Here is a 27,865-nt window from a genome sequence, read left to right as displayed (position 1 = left end):
TTTACACTGATAGCTTTTTATTTGATCCTGCGCTTAGTTAGTCAGACTTCGGAAGACTACAGCGTTTGTGGAGCTGGGAATTGGACTGGTTGTACTAGAGCCTTACGAAATCCCAGCCCGCCATTGAGCGTTTAGCAGGCTATGTGTAAGCCCTGGCCTCGCAAACGACCTGTCCCTGTCCTCAGGGACAAAGCACGCAAAGTGGCTACATCGCTAGGATGTCTCAACTGCGGTACGCCGCGTGTTGCTAGCGTCCTGCTTGGCTGACGGCACCCACACCCGGGAGGCCTCCTGTCGCAGAGTGGCACCCACGCTTTCGCTGGATCGGTGAGTAACATGCTACCCCCTCTGTCTATGGCATTGTATGTCAGGGGGTTTGTGTGGGCCTCTGCAATGGGGATGGCAGTCTGTTATGGAGTCTGTGATGTCCCCCTCATGTCTGTCTGTGTGGTCCCCGTGTGTCCCTCCCGGTCCCTGCGTGGGCGCTATTGCGGTCATGCCGTGCTGTGGGGGGTTTGCGGGGTTCCCTGAGTCCCTTGGTAGTGCTTGTGCTACGTTTGGGGGTACAGACATGGTTGTTGGGGCCGCTGTGGTTTAAAAATCGCGGGGCTGCCATTTTGAGTGTGGGCAGGCTGTTCGGCTTCATGTGAGGGCATCGGCAGAAAATTTTCTCTGTAGTGTTCTGGCACCCTTTCGGGCGCCATCTTTAGTGTGGGCAATGTATTTGAACATGTGCTCGGTGGCCATTTTCCCGGAGCCATCCCCATAGCATTACATTGGCAACCATTTTTTCCTTTTCTCAAGTCCTATTTTGGCCTCTAGCGGCGTGACAATTTCGGCGTGACAATTCCTATCTCCAGGCAGTCGGATCGAGCTACTAGCGTGGTATTGTACAGCTACACTTCTGGGGGGCTTTTTCTTCTATTTTCATGGGATAATACCTTTGCTGGCTGTTACATTCCTCTATATTTGGTAACTCAGGCTAGTCCTCATTGCGGTGGGATCCACCGCTATCTGATTTAAAGGGCCAGCGCCATGAAATTTTGATGGAGTCCCAGGACAGCAAATTCCCCCCCAGCTCTGGTGGAGGGTTCAGGAACGCCTGAATCCTCTGCGATGGGCTCCCTTACTTCTGCACTTGCTACTTTAGCGTCTAAAGTGGATCTGTTGATGTCTGAGCGGGCTGCTAAGAAAAGGCCCAGGCTTTCTTGTTCTTCTGATTCAGAGCTAGATATGGTTGCCATGGATAAGTGTACCCCCTGAGGGGTCTCAGTCCTCTGTCAGAAGGGGAGGAGGAAGACGTCCCCCCAACCCCCCCCCCCCCCCCGGGACGACCAGAGAACACGCTGCTAGGTCTGTGCTTATTAGTTCTGTTAAGGATACGCTACATTTAGAGGATGAGCCCCACCCGCCGGATAAGTGGTCTTCCTTTGGGACCCGCAGGACCCAGAAAGCAGCTCAGGTGTTTCCCTGTCCTGCTGAGTTACACGAAACGGTGAACGAACAATGGCACAATTTGAAGCTCAATTTTGTGGTACCAAAGCGGTTTCAGTACCGTTATCCCTTTGCGTCTCCAACGGATTTGTGCTAAGGTGGATCACACAGTGTCCAGGTTGAACAAGGCCACTCTGATGCCCGCGGAGGATTCTCCGGTGTTTAGTGACCTGACTGATAGACGGGTGGAATCTCTTACTCGCCACTCCTATATGGTGGCGGGTTCTTTGATGAAACCTGTGTTCGCCTCCTGTAATGGTCTCTCAGGCCGTGGTGGAGTGGACCAAGGTGCTCAGACGCACCCTTGTGGCTTATTCTGCCCCTCCTGCTACTTTGGAGATGGTGGACCAGATTATTCAGGCTGTTTTTATACCTGTGTGACGCAGCCTTGGATGAGGCCCCTTTAGTCTCACGACTATCTGCTGTCGCAGTGATAATCCGTTGTATGGTGTGGCTGAAGAGCTGGTCGGCTGACCAAACTTCCAGGAAGACAGTGTCTGACATCCCTTATGCAGGGAATCGCCTTTTTGGGGATTCCTGGACGAGTTGGTTAAGGGGGTCACTGGGGGCAAAAGCACTCTACTGCCCCAAGCGCCCAAGGGTACTTTTTTTTTTTTTTTTTTTTTTTTCCGTGGTAAGCGGGGCCCTTCCTTTAAACCTAATCAGGGGTCCTTTCGTGCCTTCAAGGCACAAGACGAGGGCAAATCCTTCAAGGCCTCTGGTGGCCAGAAGAAGCCTTGGGCGGGCAAGTCTAAAGCTGCCCACGCTGGCACGGCGGCCCAGTCCGCCTCAACCTGAAGGGGCGCCCTCACCCGGTTCAGGGGTGGGGGGACGTCTGCGCTGTCTTCCCGGGCCTTGGCTGTCCCGGATTCAGGACAGGTGAGTTCAGGAACTCATTCGGCCGGGGTACAAGATCGAATTCCGCTCGCGCCCAGCAGACAGATTCTTTCCCTCAAATCTTCATTTGACCCCAGATCGTTTTCAAGATCTTCAACGGGCGGTTCAAGATCTCTTCGCCCAGGGGGTGATCGTCTCGGTGTCACATCGGGACAGATTTCGGGGGTTTTACTCAAATCTGTTTACGGTGCCCCGAAAGGAGGGCAAGGTGCGTCCGATTCTGGACTTGAAATTTCTGAACCGCTTTGTGCGGGTTCAAAAATTCCGTCTGGAATCCCTTCGTTCGGTGGTGGCCTCCCTGAGACAGGGAGATTTCCTGGCTTCCATCGACCTCAAGGATGCGTATCTACACATCCCCATATTCAACGGTCATCAGAGGTTCCTCCGATTCGCAATCGTGGAGGAGCACTATCTGTTTGTGGCGTTGCCTTTCGGTCTCGCTTCAGCTCCAATTGTGTTTACCAAAGTGCTGGCTCCTGGCCCTGTTGCGGGCGCAGGGGATTGCAATCCTGGGATATCTGGACGATCTCCTGTTAAGATCGAGTTCCAGCCCAACTCTTTTGCGCGACCTGTCAACCACGGTTCAGACACTCCAGGAGTTCGGGTGGACCATCAACTTTCAGAAGTCTACATTGTCCCCTTCTGTTCGTCTCCCTTACTTGGGGATGGTTCTGGACTCCGCCCAGGCAAAAGTTTTCCTGCCGGAGGACTAACTCCGGACTCTGCAGAACAAGGTCTGGTCCCTCAGGGACAACGACGACTCGTCGCTCAGGACCTGCATGCGGTGCCTGCGATTGATGGTGTCAGCCTTCGAGGCGATACCATTTGCTCAGTTCCACACACTATTTCTTCAAGCGGAGATCCTGGCCAGGTGGACAGGCATCCTCATTCCTTGGAAAGGAGGATATCTTTGAGCCACCGAGTCAGAAGATCTTCTGTGGTGGCTCCAGTCTCCGGCTCTGACGGAGGGGAAATCCTTCCGGCCATTGTTGTGGACGGTGATCACCACGGACACCAGCCTGTTGGGCTGGGGTGGCGTTCTGGGCAATCTGTCTGCCCAGGGCACTTGGTCGGAGGTGGAATCCTCCCTACCGATGTCTTGAAACTGCAAGCGATCAGACTATGTTTGCTCAGTTGGTCGGATCCTCTTCGGGGCCACCCTGTGCGTGTACAGACGGACAACGCAACTGCGGTGGCTTACATCAATCACCAAGGGGGCACCAGGAGTGCCCAGGAAGTGACCAGAATTCTGTCTTGGGCCGAAGACGCAGGTTCCGGCCATTTCGGCAGTTCACATTCCAGGTGTGGAGAATTGGCAGGCCGATTATCTGAGCCGCCAGATCCTGGACCAGGGGGAATGGTCCCTACACCTGGAGGTGTTTCAGATGCTGTGTGGGTGTTGGGGATCCCCGGACGTGGATCTGTTCGCGTCTTGCCTAAACAACAAGGTGGGAAGGTTAGTGGCAAGAACACGCGATCCTCTGGCAGACGCCTCGGATGCGCTGGTGGTGCCTTGGAATCGGTATCGCCTGATTTATGCCTCCAAACCCATACCCCCCCCCATTTTGGTTGTTGTCCAGGTTGCTTCGAAGGTTGGTCTCGGAACCGAAGTTGGTGATCCTGGTTGCCCCGGACTGGCTGCGCCGGTCTTGGTACGCGGACATCATGCAACTGGTCGTCGAGCCTCCCTGGCGGCTCCCGTTACAAGACAATCTGCTGTCTCGGGCAGATCTTCCATCCATTTACAGTTGCTGGCTTTAACGGCGTGGCTGTTGAAAGCCAGGTTCTGAGAGATCGGGGTCTCATCGGCGGTCATTCCTACCCTACTCAAGGCTAGGAAGGCCTCGTCCGGTAAGATCTATTACCGTACCTGGAAGGCTTATTTTGCCTGGTGTGAATCGCAGGGTTTCCATCCTCGCTCCTTTTCGGTGGCGAGGGTGTTAGCCTTCCTGCAATCTGGTGTGGACCAGCGTCTTGCGCTGACCACTATTAAGGGTCAGTTGTCTGCGCTGGCAATCCTTTTCCAGCGCCCTTTGGCGTCAAATTCCTTGATCCGCACCTTTATTCAAGGGGTGCGTCATCTGGCTCCCCCTAGGAGAGCACCTTTATCTCCTTGGGACCTGAATTTGGTCCTGTCCGTTTTGAAACGTCTTCCCATTTGAGATCAGGGTGATTCCTCTGCCTGCACTGTCACAAAGTCGCTTTTCTGGTGGCGATCACATCTGCTGGCAGAGTGTCGGAGTTGGCGGCCCTGTCTTGCCTCTCCCCTTACCTGGTTGTTCATAGGTATAAGGTGGACCTCCCCAATCTTTCCTTCCAAACGTGGTATCCGATTTTCATCTTAACGAGGACATCGTCTTGCCTTCACTGTGTGTGCGAATCCTAAGGAGTTTGCTTTGCATTCCTTGGATGTGGTCCGGGCGATCAGGGTGTACCGGTCTACTGAATCCTTGAGAAAGTCTGATTCTCCTTTTGTACTTCCTGAGGGACCTCGGAAGGGTATGGCTGCGTCTGCGGCAACCATTTCTAAATGGATCAGACAGATGATAGTACAGGCCTAATTACAGGCATATTCAATTAGGCTACGGGTGCCGGCCTTCCCTGTCAAGGCGCACTTTTCCAGTGCGGTGAGTGCGTCCTGGGCCTTCAGCCATCAGGCGTGTGCAAAGCGGCGACTTGGTCGTCCGTACATACCTTTTCCAAATTTTACAAACTTGATGTTTTGGCATTGGCAGATGCCTCATTTGGCCGCAAAGTTCTGTGTGCGGCAGTGCCTTGAGGGTGACATGGCGTTTGGCCTGTCCCCGCCTGTTGGGGTTGTTCCCCCTTTGTAAATTTTCTTTCCTGGGTTTGTTCGCTCCTGTTGAGCCTTTGTTACCCAGCGTTTTTACCTTTCTGGTTCAGATAAGGTTCTTTTCTCTGACTTGGGTGCTCCTTTGCCTTTGTGACGGTTGCGCTTCCCACCCCTTTGTCTACACTGCTTTGGGACATCCCATAAGTTAAGACTGTATGAGTGGGCAGCGACTGTCAGAGGACGTAAGAGAAAATAGAATTTTTGTGAAAATTATTTTCTCTGAGTCCTGACAGTCACCGCGCCCCCCCACCCCTCTTTTTTGGGGTCCTTGGACTATCTACTGCTTGCTACCAAACTGATTTGGGAATGCTGCTAGCAGGGGGGTATTGGACCCGAGGGACAGCCCCCTATAGGTTTGTCTATGCAAAGTGCTTTGTGAATGTTTATAACAATCTTATGCCTAGCTTGCTCCTGTGGATAAGACCAATACCCATAAGTGAAGACTGTATGAGTGGGCAGCGACTGTCAGAGGACTCTGGGAAAATAATTTTACGGTAAGTTCTTACAAAAATTCTATTTTCCTCCTTTACAGCTGCACAGCTCATGTGATTATAGTCACAGGTGGGCAAATATACCATGGTAAACGACAGCCCACTAACCACCTTAACACAATGGGGGCAGGATATTACATGCAGATTAATGGAGGCTTCACCTTCCTCTTATTCTAAGGCAGACTGAGGGGGGAGTGACACAGTCTGGGACTTACAAAAATCTGCCCACACCATGTTACTTCCACAAAATAATTAAAGGTTTGATTTCAAATATATTTGTATGACAACTTTTTTAAAACTGTTCATTTATTTATTTTTAATCGATATTCCAAAGAGGGTGTGTGGGTTTTTTTTTTAAACATATTGTCACCAGTGAGTGTCCCTGATCACATCCACACTAATTATATGATAAGGCTGTACTGCGCTGGCGACAGTAGTGAAAAAAAAAATGTATTTATAATTTAATAAATAATATAATTTTTTTTTATTTTTTTTTTAATTCTGTTTCCTAAAAATTATAACTTCAAAAAACTTGCTATGCCTTTTACTATATACCACTGTCAAAAGGGGTCATTTGTGGGTTACCTGGCCAGGCGTTTTTGGCCCGCGAGAAATGAGATGGGGTGTCAGTACATCAGGATTGATCAATTTACAGATTATACAATATATATCTCTGGCTGTCTATCTCTTATCCTACACCCTAAATAATAAACACTGATTTGGGTTATTTTGACCATGGAAATGTAGCAGAATACATTTTGACCAAAATTTATGAGAGCCCATTCACACTAGCACGACTTGTGTAGCCCCAGGTCGCTTGACATAACAAAAGCAATGTTAATCAATCATTGCCGTCTTAATTGGCACTACTGAAGTTGCTCCGACTTCAGAAAAGGGTCCTGTACTACTTTGAGGCGACCTGTGATCCGACTGTCCCATATACTTCAATGGGAGTCGCCTCCTTATCTTAATTGACACGACTTGTTATCAGACTTTCCAGGAAGAAGAAAGAGATTAGCCAGGCATTCCCCACAGACAAAGTCGCCTGTCTCTTCAAAGTAGTGCACAAGTCTCTTCCAAGTCTCTTCAAGTCACGGGGCGACTTTCTGGTCGTGGTAGTGTGAACCGGCTCTGAGGGGAATATTTTGCAAAATTTATATTACAAAAATGTGTGTGGTGTGGGCGGGAATGGGGTAAAGGTGCCTGGTATTGAAGCTGTTAAAACAAGTACTATCATCCACATACAGAAATAGAAGGAACAATGTAAAATAAAAGTGTGTTTTATCAGTTAACATTCACATACAGAGACGGTGCAGAATTTGGCTAAATTAATATTTTTATTGAATGAAATCTATTACAGATAATCCCATCAGTGAAGAAGCTTGCAGTGCAGAGTGGCTGCCTGTATTCATCTGCTGAAATTTTAAGGATGGAAAGGATCATACTGGATAAACTGCAATGGGATTTGTACACAGCCACACCAGTTGACTTCCTGAACATTGTAAGGATAGCAGAATGATTGGTGCATAATGTAAACAAGAGACGTGTATGTATGCACAAGCATGTTACAGAGCATCTGGACTGGGGAAGCTATTGTCACTGACCTGTATGAACAAAAACTATTGCCTTTTTTAATTTAAGGAAAAACTATTCTTTCACTTTAAAACTCTAAACAATGTTGCAAAAATATTTTACTCTTAATTTTTTTTTTTTTCTCGTTTTAACAACACTGTACATAGAAAGCTGTCATGTTTTGGATACATTGTACACCTGTCATCAAGAAAACCTCCCTTTTTTAACAAAGTTGAAGATTATCAGTCTGGCACTTATCACATGAGCGTAAAAGGGCAAAGAGTGCCTTGTTTTCCTTCTCTGCTGGAAACACATTCTAGCAGAAAAAATAGATTTATTATTATTACTATAATGTTAAGGCAAAAACTGTATAATACAGGGACATAACTAAACCTTTTCACACAACAACAAATTTACACACATTGTCTGCTGTCAGTTATTATTTTTCAACAGCAGAACAGAATACAGACTACTTATCCAACCTCTAGAGGAAGATTACCCTGATGCATCTAATCATAAAGCTTTTGCTTAAGTGATCCCAAACCCTGTATGTTTGTATATGCACTACAATTTCCTTAGGGGTGGTAGTTTCAGGCCCCTTTCACACTTGTGCGACTTGTCCTGTGACTTGGGACTGCAAAGTCGCATGAGAAGTCGTACTCCATGATTTCCAATGAGTACCGTTCATATCTGTGATTTTAAGTTGCAACGACTTCAAAAGTAGTTGCTGCACTACTTTGGTCTGACTTTGTGTTTTGAGGTCCATAGACCTCAATATTGCACAGGCATTGCTTCAAGTCCAGTAAAAATCACGTGACTTTTAGGTTGCACAAGTGTGAAAGGGGCCTAAAGGCGATCTCCAGACAAGACCGTGATTTTTTATTTTTTTTGTATTGTATGCATGGTATGGGGTTCATACCTGCATCTGTTTTCATAATTTAGGACTCCTCTTGGGGGGGGGGGGGGGAGAAATTTGGGGATCATGGCAGGGACAGAATTTGCCCTTGAAAAGACACCAATTCCCAGCAAATAATGCAGTTAAGTTTGCCATTTGCTCAGACTCAAAGTACTATGACTATATTACAGCATCCACCTAATTGTTTCTTTTTAACGTACCGAGCAGGTAGTTCTACATCGCATAAATAAAAAAATAAATAAATGTGCACGTATCCTGCTATATGGTATGCTTACTGGTGACCTTGCCTGTAGTTCTTTATATAGCTAATACTGTCATATTTTTAGCTCTCATTGGCCACAGTAATGCAGCCTTTTCTTGCTCATTGTTTGGCAACTATATTGTTGACGCTGCAGTAAAGGTGTGTTTTTTTTTTATGGGTGTTTGTTTTTTTTTTTTTTTGTATATGGGAAGCCTGCAGAATAGTTCATTTTGCTAAGTGGGCCTGCAGTTACTATACTGCTGCCAGTATTGTTTTGAACAAATTGGTTCTAACGTGGTGCAGGTCTTGGCACACTCACAAAACAAATATTAACATTTTAGGAAATGGGGGACGGGGGGACTGACTGTGAACTGTGGTTGCTTACTTGAAATAGAAGCGAAGATTACTTTAGTAGCCAAGGAATAAAACACACAAATAGTTTGGTTGTGTTCTTGGGGGAACACATCATTGTTACATTCAGTTATAAGCTCAATAGTCTGACGTAGAATTACAGCATGTACTGACACACAAATGGCCACAACTCAGCCTTTCTGATGTCAACTGCATTTCTTGTTTGTCACATTTGATCAACAAAAGTGAAAGATGGAGACAATCGACCTTGATATGAGACTTATTTTTTTTTTTTTTGCTTTTTGTTTTTTTTTTCTTTACTGCAGTTCCATGCCATGGTGATGTTCAGCTGGCCTCACCTCTTTGGCAGCTTCTCTCAAATGAATCCTTCTCGCCATGTGGCACTTTTAACCAGGCAGCTGCAGCACTGTATGGCGTGCCACCAGTTACTGCAGTTCAGGGGTTCCACGCTGGCCTTGGCAATTATCACCTTGGAGTTGGAGAGGATGACTGCTGACTGGTTCCCTGTTATGACTGACCTGATGAAGAAAACAAAAGTAATTGTAACACATTTAATATGGTTTTCTCTTTCTTGATTTGTACTTTCTTTATATTCCCTGATGATGATTTCCTAGCCAAAGAAAGTATAGGGTAATCGTGCTAAAATGTGTCGCAACTAAATATCAGTGTGGAAAAAAAAAAGCCTGCAGCAGGTCTAAATGTAACCAAAAATGCAATATGATTTGTGCATCCCTGTGTGGGTTTTTTTTTAAATCTACTGTGCAGGATAGAGTTATGGTGGCCATACACGATACGAAAAAGCGGGCGAAATTCGGTCATTTGCACAGTTCGTTCGTTTTTTTCGGCCAGTTAATGGGCACAAATTGGTAATCGGTTGTGATGTTTTTGAGCCAAAAAAACGAAAGGACAAGTTTGAAAGTTTTCTGCCGAATTAACGCTAAATTGAAAGGCTAATGTGTTTTCATCCAAACAGTTTGCATTAGGTATATGTGAAAAAACTGATTAATTTATGTCCATTGAACGATTTATCGGCCATTAAATGATGGCACGATCATCTGCTCTCACGGCCGAGTGTTCGTTTTTCGAAAATGAGTTTGAACGATTTTTTTCGTATAGTGTATAACCAGCATAAGATGGTTTTTAGTTTCAGGTTTAACTAACCTGAATTTCTGGATCAGATGAAAAAAAAACTGAGGCAAATTCAGGGGAAATTTTATGAATGGTCGTCTGTTTTTGGGTTTGTGGCTGGGGAAGGCATGTTTACAGGTGAGATGAAATGGTATGTAAGGTATAAAAGGAGAAGACTGAGGCAATGGGGGAGGGGGGGAGCAAGACGGGATTGAAATGATCAGGTAGGTAGTGTTCCACCCATAGGTACCAAATCTGTCGCATTTGACTGACAGTGAGACTTCCAACCTTTTTACCTGTAGTCCTTGCTGCTGTAAAAATATGGGTTACATTTTAGAGAATTTTAATAAACCGTATGCGTTTGAATTGGCACTTTTTTTTTTTTTTTAAAGTTTCAACCAAAGGTATTTGTTTCTGTGCATCTATTATGAGTGGGAATGACCAGGGGACCAGTGATTCTTTATTATTGAATATTGTGTTTGTTCATTTTAATTGGTGCTTACTACACCTATTCAATCTTTTGCCCAATATAGCCTAGAGCAGGGATATGCAAACTGTGGCCCTCCAGCTGTTGCAAAACAAAGTCCCATCATACCTCTGCCTCTGGGTGTCAGGCTTGTGGCTGTCAGTCTTGCTATGCCTTATGGGAGTGGTAGTTCTGCAACATCTAGAGGGTATTTTGGGATGCCTTGTGTCAATACTATTAAATTTACCAAATAAACTCGCACCTCAAACCTTTTAAACTTGTTTAGATGGCTTCCACAGCAATTATGTTTGCAGCTGTGGCTATCCAACTGTAGGTCTTCAATGATTGTTCTGTTTTTACACAGTGTAGGTTGCAAATGCAAGCTTGGTAGGAGCTGCAAACGTGTGATCATGCTTGGGGCATGAAGGTCTAATTTTGCATTTTGCCCAAACACAGTAAGGTTGCAGGGGGTTTTGAATGTCCATTAGGTATAAACAAAATGCAGTTGTGAGTGCCAAAATGCACTGCTCAAAAAAAATTTAAAGGAACACTTTGAAAACGCATCAGATCTCAGTGGGGAAAAATATCGTGCTAGATAAGCTTTACTGATATGAATTGGGTAATGTGTTAGGGAGGAAAGGATGCCTAAACAGATAGAGGTGCAATGTCGGCTGAACCTAAACCTAATCTCCCAGAGGTGTTGTATTGGATTTAGGTCAGGCGACCGTGGGGGCTAGTCAATGGTATCCATTCCTTCATCCTCCAGGAACTGGCTGCATACTTTCACCACATGAGGCTAGGCATTTTCGTGCACCAGGAGGAACCCAGAACCCACAGCATCAGCTTGGGGCCAGACAATGGGTCCAAGAATTTAATCCCGATATCTAATGGCAGTCAGTGTCGTCATTGGTTAGCCTGTAGAGGTCTGTGCGTCCCTCCATGGATATGCCTCCCCAGACCATCACTGACCAACCACCAAACCGGTTATGCTGAACGATGTTACAAGCAGCATAATGTTCTCCACAGCTTCTCCCGATCCTTTCACGTCTGTCACATGTGCTCAGGGTGAACTTGCTCTCATCTGTGAAAAGCACAGGGCACCAGTGGCAGACTTGCCAATTCTGGTGTTCAATGGCAAATGCCAGTCAAGCTCCACAGTCCCGGGCTGTGAGCACAGGGCCCACTAGAGGTCGTCAGGCCACCATCATGAAGTCTGTTTCTGATTGTTTGGTCAGAGATATTCACACTGGTGGCCTGCTGAAGATCATTTTGTAGGGCTCTGGCAGTGCTCATCCTGTTCTTCCTTGCACAAAGGAGCAGATACCGGTCCTGCTAATGGGTTAAGGACCTTCTATGGCCCTGTCCAGCTCTCCTACAGTAACTACCAGTCTCCTGGAACCTCCTCCATGCTCTTGACTGTGCTGGGAGACGCCGCAAACCTTCTGGCAATGGCACGTATTGATTTGCCATCCTGGAGGAGTTGGGCTGCCTGTGCAACCTCCTATAAGGTCCGGGTATCGCCTCATGCTACCTGTAGTGACACTGACTCTATCCAAATGCAAAACTAGTGAGCAACAGTCAGAAAAGATGAATAGGGAAACTAATGTTGGTGGCCTCCACCTGTAAAACCATTCCTGTTTTTTGGAGGTTGTCTCATTGTTGCCCATCTAGTGCACCTGTTTTTAAATTAACACCAAAGCAGCTGAAACTGATTACCAACCCCCTCTGCTACTTAACTGAGCAGATCAATATCCCAGGAGTTTAATTGACTTGATGCTAGACTCTGATTTAAAAAGTGTTCCTTTAATTTTTTTGAGCAGTGTATTTCACTAGATTGGAATCTGATATTTTATCCTTCAGACATTTAGTCTACCATCTCTCACTAAACTAGGAATTAAGCTCTACCTGTAACACCATATAAAAGCAGATGGCTTCAAAAATTACAGGAGAGAGTAACAGGTTACCCATAAAAGACAATGGGGGGTGTAGAATGAGATCAATTTTCCTGGTGTAGGGCAAGATTAATTTGCCTTGTTTAGTCTGGGCCCATATGTTAGTGGAGGATGATAGGACTAGCTATGGGGGCCTTTATCGTTTAGCAGCTATGTTAAGTTGTTAACAGCTGTTTGGGTGGGCTTATCTGTGCTCCTAAAGGTGGGATTTCAGAATTTGTATGTAATATCACTTGGGCCACTTGTGCTTGTGCTGTTTTGTAATACTCAGCCCCCGTGACTCTTGAAATTAAGAGCCGGTTCACATTTGTGCGGCTGCGGCGTTCGCATGTAATGTCGGAGCGCACTGCTCCTTCATTACATGCGATCGGCTGTGCGGTGCGAGTTTAGCCATACACTTTGTATGGCTAAATTCGCACCGCACCCGCAGCAAACATGCACAGGACCCTTTTTGGCAGCCGCATCAGGATCGGATCGCACAGCGGTTCACACTTGTGCGATCCGATCCTGTGCGAACTGCAAGATCGCACTGCGATATGCGATCAAACTGGGGGTGTCAAGATTACATTGACACCCCCAGCGTATCGCATATGGCAGTGTGAACTGCCAGGGGTGCGTTTGCGATGCGGGAACAGGCTGCGGATTCGTAGCCTTCCCGCATCGCATAAGTGTGAACCGGGGCTAAACCGTGTCTCGTGAGACTCTTGACCTAGTGCTGCCCCACACAGATTTCAGAAGTTGTCCCTGTAAGTTCCTAAGCGTGTTTGTTTGTTTGTTTTTTGTTTTTTTTTTTTACTGTTGGGGGTCAAACCGAGTGATCCTGTGTTAGTGCCGGGTCACACTTGTGCGATGCGGGAAGGCTGCGAATTCGCAGCCTGTTCCCGCATCGCAAACGCACATCTGGCAGCTCACACTGCCATATGCGATATGCTGGGGGTGTCAATGAAATGTTAACGACACCCCCAGGTTGATCGCATATCGCAGTGCGATCTGACAGTTCGCACAGGATCGGATCGCACAAGTGTGAACCACTGTACGATCTGATCCTGATGCGGCTGAAAAAATGCCTCATGTGCGACTTTTGTGCGGGTGCAGTGCGAATTTAGCCATACAAAGTGTATGGCTGAATTCGCACTGCACATCCGATCGCATGTAATGAAGGAGCAGTGCGCTCCGATTATTACATGCGATCGCCGCACACGCAGAAGTGTGAACCGGCACTTAGCGGTTAAAGCGGAGTTCCACCCTCAGAATAATTTTTTTTAACAAAAATAGCCCATTAATATTAATACATCTCGCTTGACAAAACCGCTATTTGTATATTTATGAGTTGAACGGTGTATTTGTTTAGTGAAAATCTTACTTTTAAAGCTGCTGCCTGTGCGTTGTCATCTTTACTAAGGGCATCTGAAGCCGCAGTGTAAGACTTAGTGACCTTCCTGCTTGCTGTTCATTCTGGCTACCCAGAATGCAGCAGGCAATCCCGCACATGGGCAGTACTATGCTTTAGGCATAGTACAGGTTGCTATAGAGACGTCGGCTGAGGAGGAAGTTGCCGCCTCCTATATCCCTTCCCCGCCTCCCGGAAGACACAAGTGCAGGAGACAGTCAGACATAGAGACACACACTGCCAGCTATTATGGTTAAGAAAGCTCTTGTCTGGCTGATGGGGAACTTTAATGTAACGGATGGATGGCAGCACTATTATTAAGGGCAGCATGGTTATTGTGGCAGCAACACTGTGATGGCACCCTTTGATTTGGGGCAGGATTTTGGAAGTATGGCTGGATCGATGTAACACAGTGATGGGGGCAGGACAGTGATGGGGTCTGCAATGTGCATTGATGGATGAATGTCACACTGTTATGGGGTCAGCACTGTTGATGGATGGATGTCACACTGTAATGGGGTCAGCACTGTGCATGGATGCATATCACACTGTTATGGGGTCAGCACTGCTGATGGATGTCACACTGTTATGGGGTCAGCACTGTGGATTGATGGATGTTACACTGTTATGGGGTCAGCTCTGTGCATGGATGGATATCACAATGTTATGGGGTCAGCACTGTGGATGGATGGATGCCGCACTGTTATGGGGTCAGCACTGTTGATGGATGGATGTCGCACTCTTATGGGGTCAGCACTGTGCATGTATGATGGGGTGAGCACTGTGCATGGATGGATGTCACACTGTAATGGGGTCAGCACTGTGCATGGATGGATGTCACACTGTAATGGGGTCAGCACTCTGCATGTATGATGGGGTGAGCACTGTGGATGGATGGATGTCACACTGTTATGGGGTCAGCACTGTGATGAGGTCAGCACTGTGCATGGATGTCACACTGTTATGGGGTCAGCAATGTAGATGGATGGATGTCACACTGTTATGGGGTTAGCACTGTGATGGATTCAGCACTATGCATCACATATGCCATTACAATTACATTGCTGCAAAAATCACAGTGCCATTACATTGCTGCAAAAATCACAGTGCCATTACATTGCTGCAAAAATCACAGTGCCATTACATTGCTGCAAAAATCACAGTGCCATTACATTGCTGCAAAAATCACAGTGCCATCACAGTGCTGCAAAAATCACAGTGCCATCACAGTGCTGCAAAAATCACAGTGCCATCACAGTGCTGCAAAAATCACAGTGCCACCCAAATCACAGTGCCATTACAGTGCTGCCCAAATCACAGTGCCATTACAGTGCTGCCCAAATCACAGTGCCATTACAGTGCTGCCCAAATCACAGTGCCATTACAGTGCTGCCCAAATCAGTGCTGCCATTACAGTGCGGCCCAAATCAGTGCTGCCAACATCACAGTGCTGCAAAAATCAGTGCCATTACATTTTGGCCCCCATCACAGTGCCACCAACCACAGTGCCCAAATTAGTTTCCAGCATAGTGCCCAAAATTAGTGTTTATCACAGTGCCAAAATTATAGTGTACACCAATGTGCCCAACAGTGCACTCACCGACTGACAAAAAAACAACAACATTACAGTTCCCCTGGCGTGGGGGTCCAGATACAACTCTATAGATATACCAAGCTTGCACCGATCTGGAAGCACTACTTTATTTGTCTTTTGAAGAGAGTTCATTGAAAAATCCCTGAGGATAAAATAAGAAATTAGTTAATCTAAGGGTAATTGCTTCAGAAGGGAAAAGAGGCCCATCACCTTAGGATACTAGCAAAAAACGAAGGACAGAGCAGGGTGGGGGTTACAGGGAAGGTGCTCAGGGGTCATGTCCTCAAAAGCTCTGAAAATGTCCAATCACCTGAAGGTATAAGCCTAACCCAGGGTTTATGAATACTCAGTCTGTGTCCTGTACTGTATAATTGGCTAGTATATTTTTAAAATTGGCAGAACAGTGGCTTGTGCCAACTTATTTTCAAAGACTTAGCGGGCTTTATGCCTGGGTGGCAGGTAAGTGATTAGAATAGGGTAAAACTTCACCTAGTTCAAACAACCAAGCAACTAAGGAACCCAGGTCTACTATATAGAACGCATTTTACTTTTTCCTGAAATTAATTGTTCTTTATCCTTGATTGGTGGGGCTTTATGCAAAGACTTCATTAATGAATTGGAGCAGGCAGGATACACTCTCCTTAAACGTATAATATAGCAGTTTATGTTCCCACAAATTCACTATCACTATGGGAACACAACAAGGCTGCTCCATTTGCCATATATATTATGTGCTCCCCATCGAGCCTTTACCTATGCTAATTAGAGAGAACAGGGATTTAAGAAATAAAGGTTGAAATACACCATCATAAATGAGATCCAAGTTGCAGAATGTTTTCACATTACTAAAACACTACCATCTCTCTTCCAAACCTTTTCTTTCCATACCACAAAAATGTGGCAACATCTCTGGGCTTTTGGGTTAAGGAGTCTCAATTGAAATATTTTATTCCTGCTGAAACCCAAAACCTGGCTACAAGATGACTTCTATCCCTCAAATCTCAAAAAAGAAATAATATGTATATGTGTGTGTATATATGTATATGTATGTGTGTGTATGTATGTGTGTGTATATATGTATATGTATGTGTGTGTGTATATATATATATATATATATATATATATATATATATATATATATATATATATATATATATATATATATATATATATATATATATATATATATATATATAAATAATGTGTGTGTGTGTGTGTGTGTAATATGTATGTGTTTTTTTTATTTTAGAGATTTCGCTTACATTTCTGGATGTTTGGTAGAAGCATGCATACACGAGATATAGATAGATAGATAGATGGATGGATAGATATATATTCTAATATAATTAGTGTGTGTGTTATTCTGGAATTACAAGGGAGCTGTGTTGCCATTTTAGACTAAAGTGGTGATGTTAGTTTGCTGCTCTTTTTCATAATGGGATAAAATAATAAACCATGTCTCCTTTGCAGGTTGCCGGTGCTGATTTCATTCATTGTAAAGAACTAGTTGACCAGTGCCTTGAAGCTCCATCCAATCCTGTCTACATATTAATCTCAGCTAGTAAAGGTGCAAACTCTGACAAAGAGCGAATTTCTTGCTGCATTCCTTCAAGCTATTGTCCACCCATCACCCGGATAGGCGTGGAAAAATCTCCATCCAACACCTCTGGTAATGAGTTTGCTCATGAAAGTATAATGGAAACAGATGACTTTTATGATGGCTTTCAGCATCTTTATAATGAAGACCGCATTCCACACACTGAGGAAATGACCAAAGTCCTTGTAGATGCCAAGTCACATTTAGAGGAAGAAGGCAGTGGGCAGTGCCCGCTGTTACAGCCACCACAATCTGTCTAGTATGCGTTCGCTGTAAGATCACTGCCAAAAGCTACTAGAAGTTGTCAGTGATTCCAGAGCAATACATTTTGTAGTCTTGCCAAATAAATGCATTTGTTTAATTCATCTAATACAAACCAAATTTAAGGTGCAGGAAAGACTTAAAGAAACCCATCATGTAGGCCATTGCTCACCACTTCTTAAACTTTCAGACTGTCATGTCAATGCTTTGGCATCAGCACTTTGTAAGACATTGACACAGGGCAGGAATGAAGCTTTGGAGTTCTGGCGGTCACTTGCTACATTCTTGTTTTGGATCTGACTTGGAAATATTACATGCAGATCACACTGAGGCTAGCAATGGCATCCTGCACGTTTCTTTTGTAACAGGTGTCGTTTTAACGGTTCTAGAATGTTACAAATGTTCACTCTGTATTGTAGATTAGGGCTTCTTTGTGTTTTTTTAAAATCAACGAATGCTGTATTGGTGACTTTTTTTTTTTTTTCTTCTTTTTATTAATATATCTATCTCTAAACACCATGACTTTTGTGAAGGAACAGGTCTTGCCTTTGACAACCAGATTCTTGCTTTTCATTTGGCCAGGGCAGTATTGGAGAATGAAAACGGGGTGTGGGAGAAGGAATGTCTGGCAGAATTGTGGAACCCGTGCTCTCGTTACAATTTTAGGCTGAATACACAAAGCTTTACAACTAGGCAAAGTGAAAATGACAGTCACATGGATATAAAACAAACTCCATTAATCTCACTTGGAAAAGTATCCTTTTTTTTTTTTTTTTTTTCCCTCATGTGCTAGCTTTGTGAATTTGATCCTTTTGACGGGCCCAATGTGTGCCAATTGGAACTTTTGGGGTTGATTTACTAAAACTAGAGCTTCCAGGTGTGTGTGTGTGTGTGTGTGTGTGTGTTTTTTTTTTAACAAACCGAAGTTTAAAGGCTGATTGGCTACCATACAGATCTGTACCAGGTTTTTCACTCTTCATTTTTAGTAAATCAACCCCTCTGTGTGTCTCTTGTGTACATAAAGGGTTTGTTTACCTTCACCAACGACTACTATAGAGGGAAGTGGTGTCTGTAGATAAAAGCAAACTGTAGCTTTGACTTAAGTTGAATAATGCCCTTGCTATAGGTGTAGGCCATTTCTGTACCTCACGAAGCCTGACTGGAACACTTCTAGGATGTTCTTAAGAGAGAGGCCCAGCTCTTAATGCTCACCTTCACAATCACAGGAGTGAGCTCACTCCTGTGATTGGGGTAAGCAGGAATTCCTAGACTTCTTATAATGTCCTAGCAACATCCGGAGAGTATTCCAGTCAGGTTTCAGGAGGTATGTAAATGGTCCCATACCTATAGCAAGGGCATTATTCAACTTTAGTCACTTGCACAGTTTGTCTTTATCTACAGACGTCCCTTATTTGCATAGGCAGTTTTTTTGGTAGAGGTGAACTAACCCCTTAAGATTTAAGAGCACAATTGGGTGTAACATACACATAGTGTGAGGGTGTCGCGTGTACTGCAGTTGCTGATAGACGAGTGACAGTGAGCACTTGCAAGCCATGCTAACAGAGATCCATTGTATATCAATTTTTTACTTTTTTTTTTTATAGAATAAAGAAACAAGCCTTTCTGCTTCTATCCTAAAAAAGAAGGTGCTTGTTGGGAAGAAAACTCTGTGATTTGTCAACATTCAGGACCAATCTACTCATGCATGGCCAGTCCTACTTTTTTGTGCTTCCTGGGACAATAAAATCACATGCATTTTAATACACCCAAATACAACAGGCTGAGCCTTCTTTTATTTATCTGCATTAGTTATGTGACAGACCAAAAGTAACTTCCAGGACTCAATGGTCATTGTCGGCTGAGGTCTTCCCATTGTTACCACTTGTGCTTTCTGTGCAGCCTGGCTCTAATGCTAACATACAATACTCAGGGGTTTCATAGGTTTTTGCATTTTCCAGTTTTCTAATAAGAACAGGAAAGATCTACATAAAACATTTCATAAAAAAAAAAAATTTGTGCGCATGTCCTTTTATCACCTCCGACTGCTAGTTGTGTGTGTGTGTGTGTGTGTGTGTGTGTGTGTGTGTGTGTGTGTGTGTGTGTGTGTGTGTGTGTGTGTGTGTGTGTGTGTGTGTGTGTGTGTGTGTGTGTGTGTGTGTGTGTGTGTGTGTGTGTGTGTGTGTGTGTGTGTGTGTGTGTGTGTGTGTGTGTGTGTGTGTGTGTGTGTGTGTGTGTGTGTGTGTGTGTGTGTGTGTGTGTGTGTGTGTGTGTGTGTGTGTGTGTGTGTGTGTGTGTGTGTGTGTGTTTTGATTATAACTGAAAACAAATGTCAGCACTTTGTGTTAGGATTCGCACTGTATAGTTCAGTTTGCTTTTGAGTCAAAAGCATTTTGGCGTTGTGCAGTTATGATTATGTTTATAACTTTTAATTAAGCAGGCAGTCTAATGCTTGTAATAATTCCATACTTGGATTTTTTTTATATTGTTTTTATTCTTTATAATGGATTTTTTATATATGTATTTCTGTTTTGCTTCTATTTTAATTTGAACGTGCCATAAAATGGGCTTGCACATTTTTATTATTTTTATTGGGGCAGCTAATAATTTTACACTTTGTTTTATAGAAGTTATTGAAGTATAATATACAGTAACATGTTGCAGGAATGCTCTTCCCTTTTTTTTTGTGTTCCCTAAAGAAGATTGTGAAATATTACTGCAAATTGTGAAAAGTGAATTCTGTGACTTAATTCAAACCTATTTATCAAATTATTCGTTAAGCAGGGACAGTCTGCAAAAAGCTGTGAATGCAGTTAAATTCATTTTAAAAGTTTTCTAAGTGGTCGGAGCAATAAAAGCTGGAAGTTAAGCTCATGTGTTTCCTATTCGGGGAATTGGTAAGACAGCGCAAAGTGATATGACCATAGCAAATCAGTCTACTGTACTCTGGCGGAGTAAAGACTGCTCTTTGCACTGGTTATTGGTCTCGTATGGGTTTTTTTATTTTATTTATTTTTAAAAGTATTCTCATGTGCCTAAATTTATATAACAACTTTTGTTTAGAACTGTGAACTTTTTTTTTTTTTTTTTTTTTGCCCTTACTTTTTGTAGAAAAAAAAATACTGATGTCTATTCTAAATGGTTGCATACATTGTTTTTGTTTCATTGAATAAAACTTTTGTGTTTTGAAAAATGTATACTGCTCCATTTTACTTTATTTCTATTTTACAATTGTAACACTTGACTGTATTCTTACTCTGGTGACAGAGTTGCTTTAAAAACAGTCCTTTTGTTGAAGTGGGCATCAGACTTGGGCTACATAAACACGGGTGTATTAAAATATGCCAGTTTACATTTTATCTTTCTACCAGGAGTTGAAAAATTAAAGAAAAATCCAAAATGCTTGATCTGGTGCCTATTTACTTACTTTGCTAAGTGTACGCACGTTCATGTGCATAATTTCATTTGAATTGCTAAAATATATTTTGCTATAGCTACTAGGCTGAAATTGCATGCATTTGTACGCACATGTGTAAATTGTGCAGGAACACTTCTGTAAATGCAGGTTCAGGGCTCTTTTTTTTTTTTTTTCTTTCCCCTAATCGCTGCTTTTAAATATAAATGCTACAATGTACATGGACACATTGGCTAATACTGAGCTGTGTTTAGAGGCATAAAAAGATCACACTACACAAGACACTAGTCTAAACTATCCTTTCATAGCCTTTAAGGAGGGGTGGGCTCCCTTCAGTCACCTGTCCTCCATCTATCTCATCAGAATGCATGTGCTCTCATTGGGGAGACTCTTTAAAGGTAGAGTTAGGGTCTGCAGATATCAGGGTGCCTTGCCGTGGCCTGCAGCTTACGCATGTATTTGCAAATGTGTGCAACCCCTGCTTTTAACGCATACTGTTAGACAGGTTAATTCGGTTGGTCGCTGGCTGGTTGGTAAGTAGTGACTAGAAATCCCCTTGCTTTTTTGATCCATGTATGTGGCAAATAGTCTAATGCAGTAAGGAATTCACCAAATCATTTGTACCCACAGAGGAACCATATTGCCTTTCAGAGCAACACAACATACAATGTCAGCTGCAGATGAATCTTTGGAGGTGAAAGTCACTACTCTGAGCAGCTTACCAATTGCACAAGGAATTCCTGAGTCTTGAGATTTGGTGTGCATCGGGAAGGGGTCGGCTCTGCAGCTAACCCTTTCTCCTTGAGATAAAACTGTCTCTATGGAAAATGGATGCACCAGCTGTGATTAACATCCCTGTAGCCCAGAAAGCATTTCAATGATAGTTTTGTGGGAGACTGGGCAACAGTGTGCCTAATGAAATGCTCTCAAATTAAAATTCTGAGGCAGATGATAGGAAAGGGGTAGGGTGAAGTTATTTAAAAGCAGCACACTTTCTCGTTTGTTCATTGACAGACACAGCTCCTGATCTTCATGAGCATTGGGTTATGCTGCCCCCTACAGGTGTAGGACACTAGGCAGAATATGGCTACACCTATATGGGCAGTTCCGGGGGGTATACTCCCTCTCTGCTATAGTTACTCTTCTTTTTTTTTTTTTTTTTTTTTTTTTTCTGCCTAGTCGGGAGTAAGGACTTAGTTCCTTGCTGGGATCTTTGGTCCTGGCAATTTTTTTTTTTTCCTAATGAGGTCTGCAATCAACTGCCAGACTGGGTGATGGGCTGGATAATCTAGATCCAGGGGTCACCCCAGTCTAGCCAGCGCACGCGAGCAGGTATGAGCTCCTCGCTAGGTTGGCTGTGACATAGCCCCACTGGACAAGGGCTGGCTGACAGCCCCTCATTTCGATGGAGAGGAGGGTCTGTCTGGAGCGGTGCCTGCCTGGTTCCTGGTATGGTGAGTAGCTGTCCTTCTCCCCCTGAAGGGTTTTGGGGTGGATGTGGGCCCCTCCTTGGGACAGTCAGTTCCCCTCCTTGCTGTAAGGCACCCTCTTTATCTGGCCCCCTATCCTACTCCCCTCCACCTATGCTGGGGCTGTGTGAGTGGTCTGGCCAACCTCCTGGGGCACTATGCTAATGATTGGGGGGGGGGTGCACTGCCAACGACTGGACGATCGGCTGTGCAGGGGGTTTCTTACCTGGTGGGGGCTCCTGCCTGGGCCTGTCCTTGAAGCCTAGGGATCTCTCCTGGGAGCCTTGTGGTGCTGCCATTTTGCTGTAGTCTGTGTTTCTCTGCATGAGGGCCATTTCTGCAGTGGTTTGCTATTTTATAAATAAGCTCTCCTCGCTTTCCTCTGTCTCCTCTTTCTCTTCAGATCCTGAATCTGATTTGGCCGCCATGGTCCTGGGTCTGCGGCCATGCACCCGGAATCCTCAGATGGTGAGGATGATTCCTCCACATCTGCAACCGCACACGGAAAGGCGCTGGTAGAAGCACAATGTATCGGTGCTTGAGACATTGCCTCCATTGCAGCTGCGTCCTCCATTTGCAAAGGTTCCCTTTTGGCTCTCACAAGCCATCTAGAGCAGCAAAGGGGTTTCCTTTCCCCACCTATTTTGACAGAACTGTCGCTAAAGAGTGGGGACGACCAAAGCATCCCCTTGGGGTCCCTATGAGGAGTCCCTTATTAACAAGTTGACTGTTCTGCCGGTGGTGGACCCTCCGGTTTCCAGATTGAACAAGGCAACCATGATTCCGGTTGAAGAGTACTAGGCCTTTAAGGGTCCAGCTGACAGGAAGGCGGAGGTTGTGGCCCGCAATATGTACACTGGCTGTTTGCACAGAGGCCGGTATTCACCATTGCCCTGGTGTTGCAAACACTGATCAAGTGGGCTAAGCTGTGCCTTTGAGGGAGAACGGCTCCCCCCTGCCTTTGCTGAGCTGACGGACCAGCTGGTCCAGGGGCTGAAGTTTGGATGCGGCTCCCTTAATGACTTGACTCGGCAGTGGTCCTTCGGTGTATGTTTTGGCTTCAATGCTGGTCTGCGGACCGGACTTTCAAAAAGGCCCTGACTGATCTCCCCTTTCAAGGGGATCGCCTGTTTGGTGCTACCCTGGATGACCTCATTAAAGTACTCACGGGGGAAAGAGTACTTTTCTTCGGCAGACTACTAAGGGCAAGGAACCTCATACACGTAGGCCTTCCTTCTCAGCGAATAAAAAAAAAAAAAAAAAAAAAAAATTTTTTCTTTGTCCCTTCAGGTCGACTGACAAGGGCTTGAGCCTTTCAGGACCTCTTCTGGAGGATCCAAACTAACCTAATCTGGCAAGCCGAGAGCAGACTTCTCTAGACAAGGCTCATCCAGCATAAAGGTGCACCCTCACCGTATTGGGTGGAGGGACATCTTCGCTGTTTTCCGGACCCGTGGACTTCCCTGGTAAGACAAGTGGGGCCACAAAGTAATTTGGTCCAGCTACAAGATCGAGTTTCACTTTTGTTCCCCGGCAAGGTTTTTTTTTTGTTTTTTTTTTGTTTTTTTTTTTTTTTCCCTTCCAACTTACGCCTGTCCCCGGACTGCTTACAGGGTCTGTTTGGGGCGGTGCAAGACCTGTTACTTCAAGGGATGATTGTCCCGGTTCCAACTTCAGAAGGTTTTCAGGGTTTTTACTCAAATCGGTTTACAGTTCCCAGGAAGGAAGGCATGGTACGTCCAATTCTGGACCTCATGGTGCTAAACTGCTTTGTGCGGGTGCAGAAGTTCAGAATGGAGTCCATTCACACGTAGTGGCATTACTGCATCAGGGGGATTTTCTTGCCTCTATCGACATCAAGGGTGCTTATAAAATCAATAGAAAAATTGTGTTTCTCTGTCGCTCATTGACAGACGCAGGACTGATATCTTGATAGCTGTAGGGTTATACTGCCCCCTACAGGAGTAGGACACTAGGCAGGAAAAAAATTCTGGCCACACCCATGGGCAGTCCCAGGGGGGGTTATATCATCTCTCCCTGCATAGGATGTCAGGTTTTTTTCTGCCTAGTCAGGAGTAAGGACCTAAGTTCCTTACTGGGATATCTGGTCCTGGCAAGCTTTTAGATAAATTTTTTTTAGTTTGCTTTTTTCTCCAGTTGTTCCTGTGAGATCTTCCGGCAATTATGCCGGATCTGGGCGACGGGCTGGATGTTGAGATCCAGTGGTCACCCCAGCTGGCCTACGAGCGCGTGCTGGGTCGGCCGCGACATAGTTCCACTGGACGGGGACTGGCCCACCGGTTAAACATCCCGCCGAGTCGCATACGACCGGTCGACGGCCGAGTCGCAGCGTCTCCTTTGGCCAACACCCCCCCCCCCCCACTGGGCGGCGAGGGGTTTTGTCTGGAGTGGCGCCCGCTCTGTTCCGGTATGGTGAGTAAATGTTCCCCCCTGCTCCTCATGGCTGACTCTGGGGTGGACCTGGGCCCCTCCCTGGGACGGTCGGACCCACACTAATCTGGGTTCCCCTGTGCACCCTCCCCCTGTGGCCTCCCTCAGGGGGAGGGTGCAAAATGTCACCAATTTGGATACCCTGCAGGCCAAGGTAAAAGCCACCAAGAATGTCACCTTCTGGGATAATGTAGACAAGGGAATCTCCCAAATGGAGGTTTCTGGAGAACCAAAAGCACTAAATTTTAATCCCATGGCGGCAAAAGATACCGTACAGGTGGAGTCACCCCCTGAATGAAGGTATGACCTAAAGAGTGCGTGGCTAGGGGTCGCTAAAAGAAGATTGTCAAGGCAGACACCTGGCCCTTGATGGTACTCAAGGCCAACTTCTGATCAACGCGCCATTGAAGAAAGGTTAAGATCCGAGCCACAGAAAAGGATCGAGGGTGAGTGCCAACTGACTCACCAAGAAATGTACGCTTTCCACGTCCAATGGTATATCTTGCTGAAAGACGACTTCCCTCGCCTTCACCAAAGTAGGGATCACTGATCCAGACAAACTTCTATCCCTCAGTACCTGGCTTTCAATAACGAAGACATTAAAACCAGCGACTGTAAAGCAGGATTGTAGCTTAGCCCTTGGGACAACTGGTCTTTACGGAGAGGAAGCCCCCAAAAGATGTTTATGGCCACCAGGATGATTGGAAGATCCTTTTGACTCCTTGCAGAAACTGCGGAAGAAGCCTGAGTTGAAGATGATATTGGCCTTACCGTGGCCCTTAGACACCTGTGGTGTCTGTCAAAGGACCCCATGACCTCGTCACAAACTTTGGTATCCTCCTGTGGAGCAAAACCTGCTAGGAGCTGCATGTAGGACTGTGCAAACAGAAATGTCTTGAAGGTGGATACCACCAGACTCAGAAACTGTATGCAAATCAGAAAAGAGAACTGTCTGTGTGACAGGAGATGGTGAATCTGGGCCTGTGGTTTCTGAAATTTGTCCAGAGGATGGACCACCCTGGTCAGAATTCAAATCAGATCTAAGTAAATCAATTTCCTGGACAGGAATAGGGGGGACCTTAGGTAGTTCGGACATCACCTGAATCTTTGCAAGAATTAAATCCACAAAAGGAGACTCGGGACCAAAAAAACCTGAAAAGAACAAACCTTGCTCCCCCTTTCTGGTTACCCCCAAAAGAAACATTTCGCCGATCTCCTTGACACAGAGCCGAAAACCAGTGAAGATGCACCCCCCCCACCCCAATAATGGGTAAGGGCAGACCTTCATGCTGAAAGGGTCTTGCCTGCTGATCCCGAGACGCTAGCTCTAGGTTCACCAGACCAAGGTTGCTTGGAACCTCCCGGGGAAGATTTATTTCCCTTATTCTCCGTCCCAGAAGCTGAGAAAGAGGGCCCCTGTCTGCGACGAGGCTCCTTCCCTTTCCTTGACTGTAGCAGGAAGGTACTCTCCCACCGTGATACCCTTAATGATGTCATCCAGGGTAGCCCCATACAGGCGATCACCTTGAAAGGGCAAATCAATGAGCGCTTTCTTAGATTGGTCTGCGGACCAATTCTTAAGCCACAGCAGCGCCTAATCACCTCTGAAACCAAAAGTTTGGACAGTACAGGAACTGTATCCAAAAGCTGCATCACAAAAAAAAAAACTGCAGCCCATGGACCAACTGGTCTGCTAAATCAACATAAGCAGCGGGGACCTTCTTACTCCCCAGGCTCTGGCGTAAAAGCTTTTACCCATTCAGTTAGGGGCTGAGGCCAAGACTGGCCCTGAAGGTAGGACACACATTAGGGGAGACTCCACTGTCTCTGCACTAGGACTCACCCTGCTCTATACCCACACTGCAAACAGTAGGGCATGCACTTAGGGGTCTCCTACACTGGGACTCCTCTAGATTACCAGGGCAGGACACACTATCCCATGAACCTTACAGAGTGGAGAGCTGCATTCTCTGCCCCACCAGACTCCAGGTCAGGGGGGGAAATGGAGTGGGGGAAGCCCAGCTCACTGAGGGATTTAAGGATGGGAGAAGGGAACCGTCCCTGGAAGTTACCCCCATCCACCCCAAAAAAAAAAAAAAAAAAAAAAACGTCAAAAAGGGAAGGGGGGGGGCTGTACTTACCCTTCCATGGTGTGGGTAATGCCCCAGACAGAATCCTCACCACCGAAGTAGGGGAGCTGTCGGCCATGGGACTGCCCAGACTTAAGGCCCGTACACACGTACCGATCGTCGGCATACAAACGTCGGTGGACGAAGGATCTGCCGATTGTACGCGTGTTAGTATGGTGCCTCCGACAGATGTCTGCGCACAATCCGCGGACAAAAGTCTTTCGTGCAAACATGAAAATATTTGTATGCCGACACCAGAACGGACGATTGTTCGCCTGTCAGTACACAATTCGGCCGACAGACCACAGATTTGCAAGACTGGGCATGCTCAGAAAATAGAAAACACAGGGAAAGTTAACCATTACATGACATCACTTCTGCAGTCGGCGGACAAAATTCTTGTGCTGTCCTTGTGCTGTCTTTGCACTTTTCAGCAGACACCGACATCCCGGGGAGAAAAGAGGAACATTTGTAAGCCGACCATCGGTACGTGTGTACGGGGCTTTAGACCCAAGCCCGGTTGTATGCGGCCCTGCAAGAGGTTTAACTCATGGGCCAGCCTCTGTCCATGATGTTGCGGCCGACCTAGCGCATAGCTGCGGTCTGCACGGGCTCACTGGCTGGGCTGGGGGAACCACTGGATCTAGATTATCCAGCTCGGCAGTCGATTGTAGATCTCCCGAGAGGAAAAAAAAAAACAAAAAAGATGTCCGGAAGGAGAAACAATTGCTAGAACCAGAGTTCTAGGGAGCCTAGGTCCTTACTCCTGACTAGACAAATTAGAACTGATTACCTAGAGCAGAGAGGGGGGGGTTTATATACCAAGTGGTGGGCGTAGTCAGGTGTTTTTGTTCTGCCTAGTCCCACTATATCCCAGTAGTTATGATTTATGGAGCGCTGTGAACAAAAGAACATTGTTTTTTTCTTTTTTTCAATTTTCAAAACGTCGACAAAAAAATGAGATCTGCAAAATACTCATCATGCCCCTCAGCAAATAACTTGGGGGATCTACTTTCCTTCCGAAAAGGGGTCATTGGGGGGGGGGGGTGGGGTTGTGGTGTCTTGGCATTTTATGGCCTCCAAAACAGATAGTGAGGAGTGAAATCAACATTTTACACCCTTAGGCTGGCCATACATGTTCAACTTTTGTTGTACAATTTTCTGGTAGATCTACCACAA

The 27,865-nt window shown here is 45.6% G+C and overlaps 2 protein-coding genes across 3 annotated transcripts in view; one reads left to right on the top strand and one right to left on the bottom strand.

The window, feature by feature from the left end:
- The window catches only part of CCNI2 (cyclin I family member 2), a 65,587-nt gene extending 57,874 nt beyond the window's left edge, over positions 1–7,713 (top strand). The window contains exon 5 of the mRNA XM_082254252.1: positions 7,097–7,713. Within this exon, the coding sequence (XP_082110378.1) occupies positions 7,097–7,255 (159 nt within the window). The 3' untranslated portion in view covers positions 7,256–7,713. The remainder of the gene's footprint in view (positions 1–7,096) is intronic.
- Positions 7,714–8,841: 1,128 nt separating this feature from the next.
- SEPTIN8 (septin 8) overlaps positions 8,842–27,865 on the bottom strand; it is a 192,197-nt gene continuing 173,173 nt past the window's right edge. For both annotated transcript variants that reach the window (XM_082254249.1, XM_082254250.1), the window contains exon 10: positions 8,842–9,355. In XM_082254249.1, coding sequence (XP_082110375.1) covers positions 9,193–9,355 — 163 coding nt within the window. In that variant the 3' untranslated portion in view covers positions 8,842–9,192. The remainder of the gene's footprint in view (positions 9,356–27,865) is intronic.

Source organism: Pelophylax lessonae (genome assembly GCF_965119305.1).
Source record: "Pelophylax lessonae genome assembly, chromosome: 4".
Taxonomy (NCBI): domain Eukaryota; kingdom Metazoa; phylum Chordata; class Amphibia; order Anura; family Ranidae; genus Pelophylax; species Pelophylax lessonae.
The sequence above is the reverse complement of the archived record's forward strand: the minus strand, read 5'-3'. Positions and strand labels throughout refer to the sequence as shown.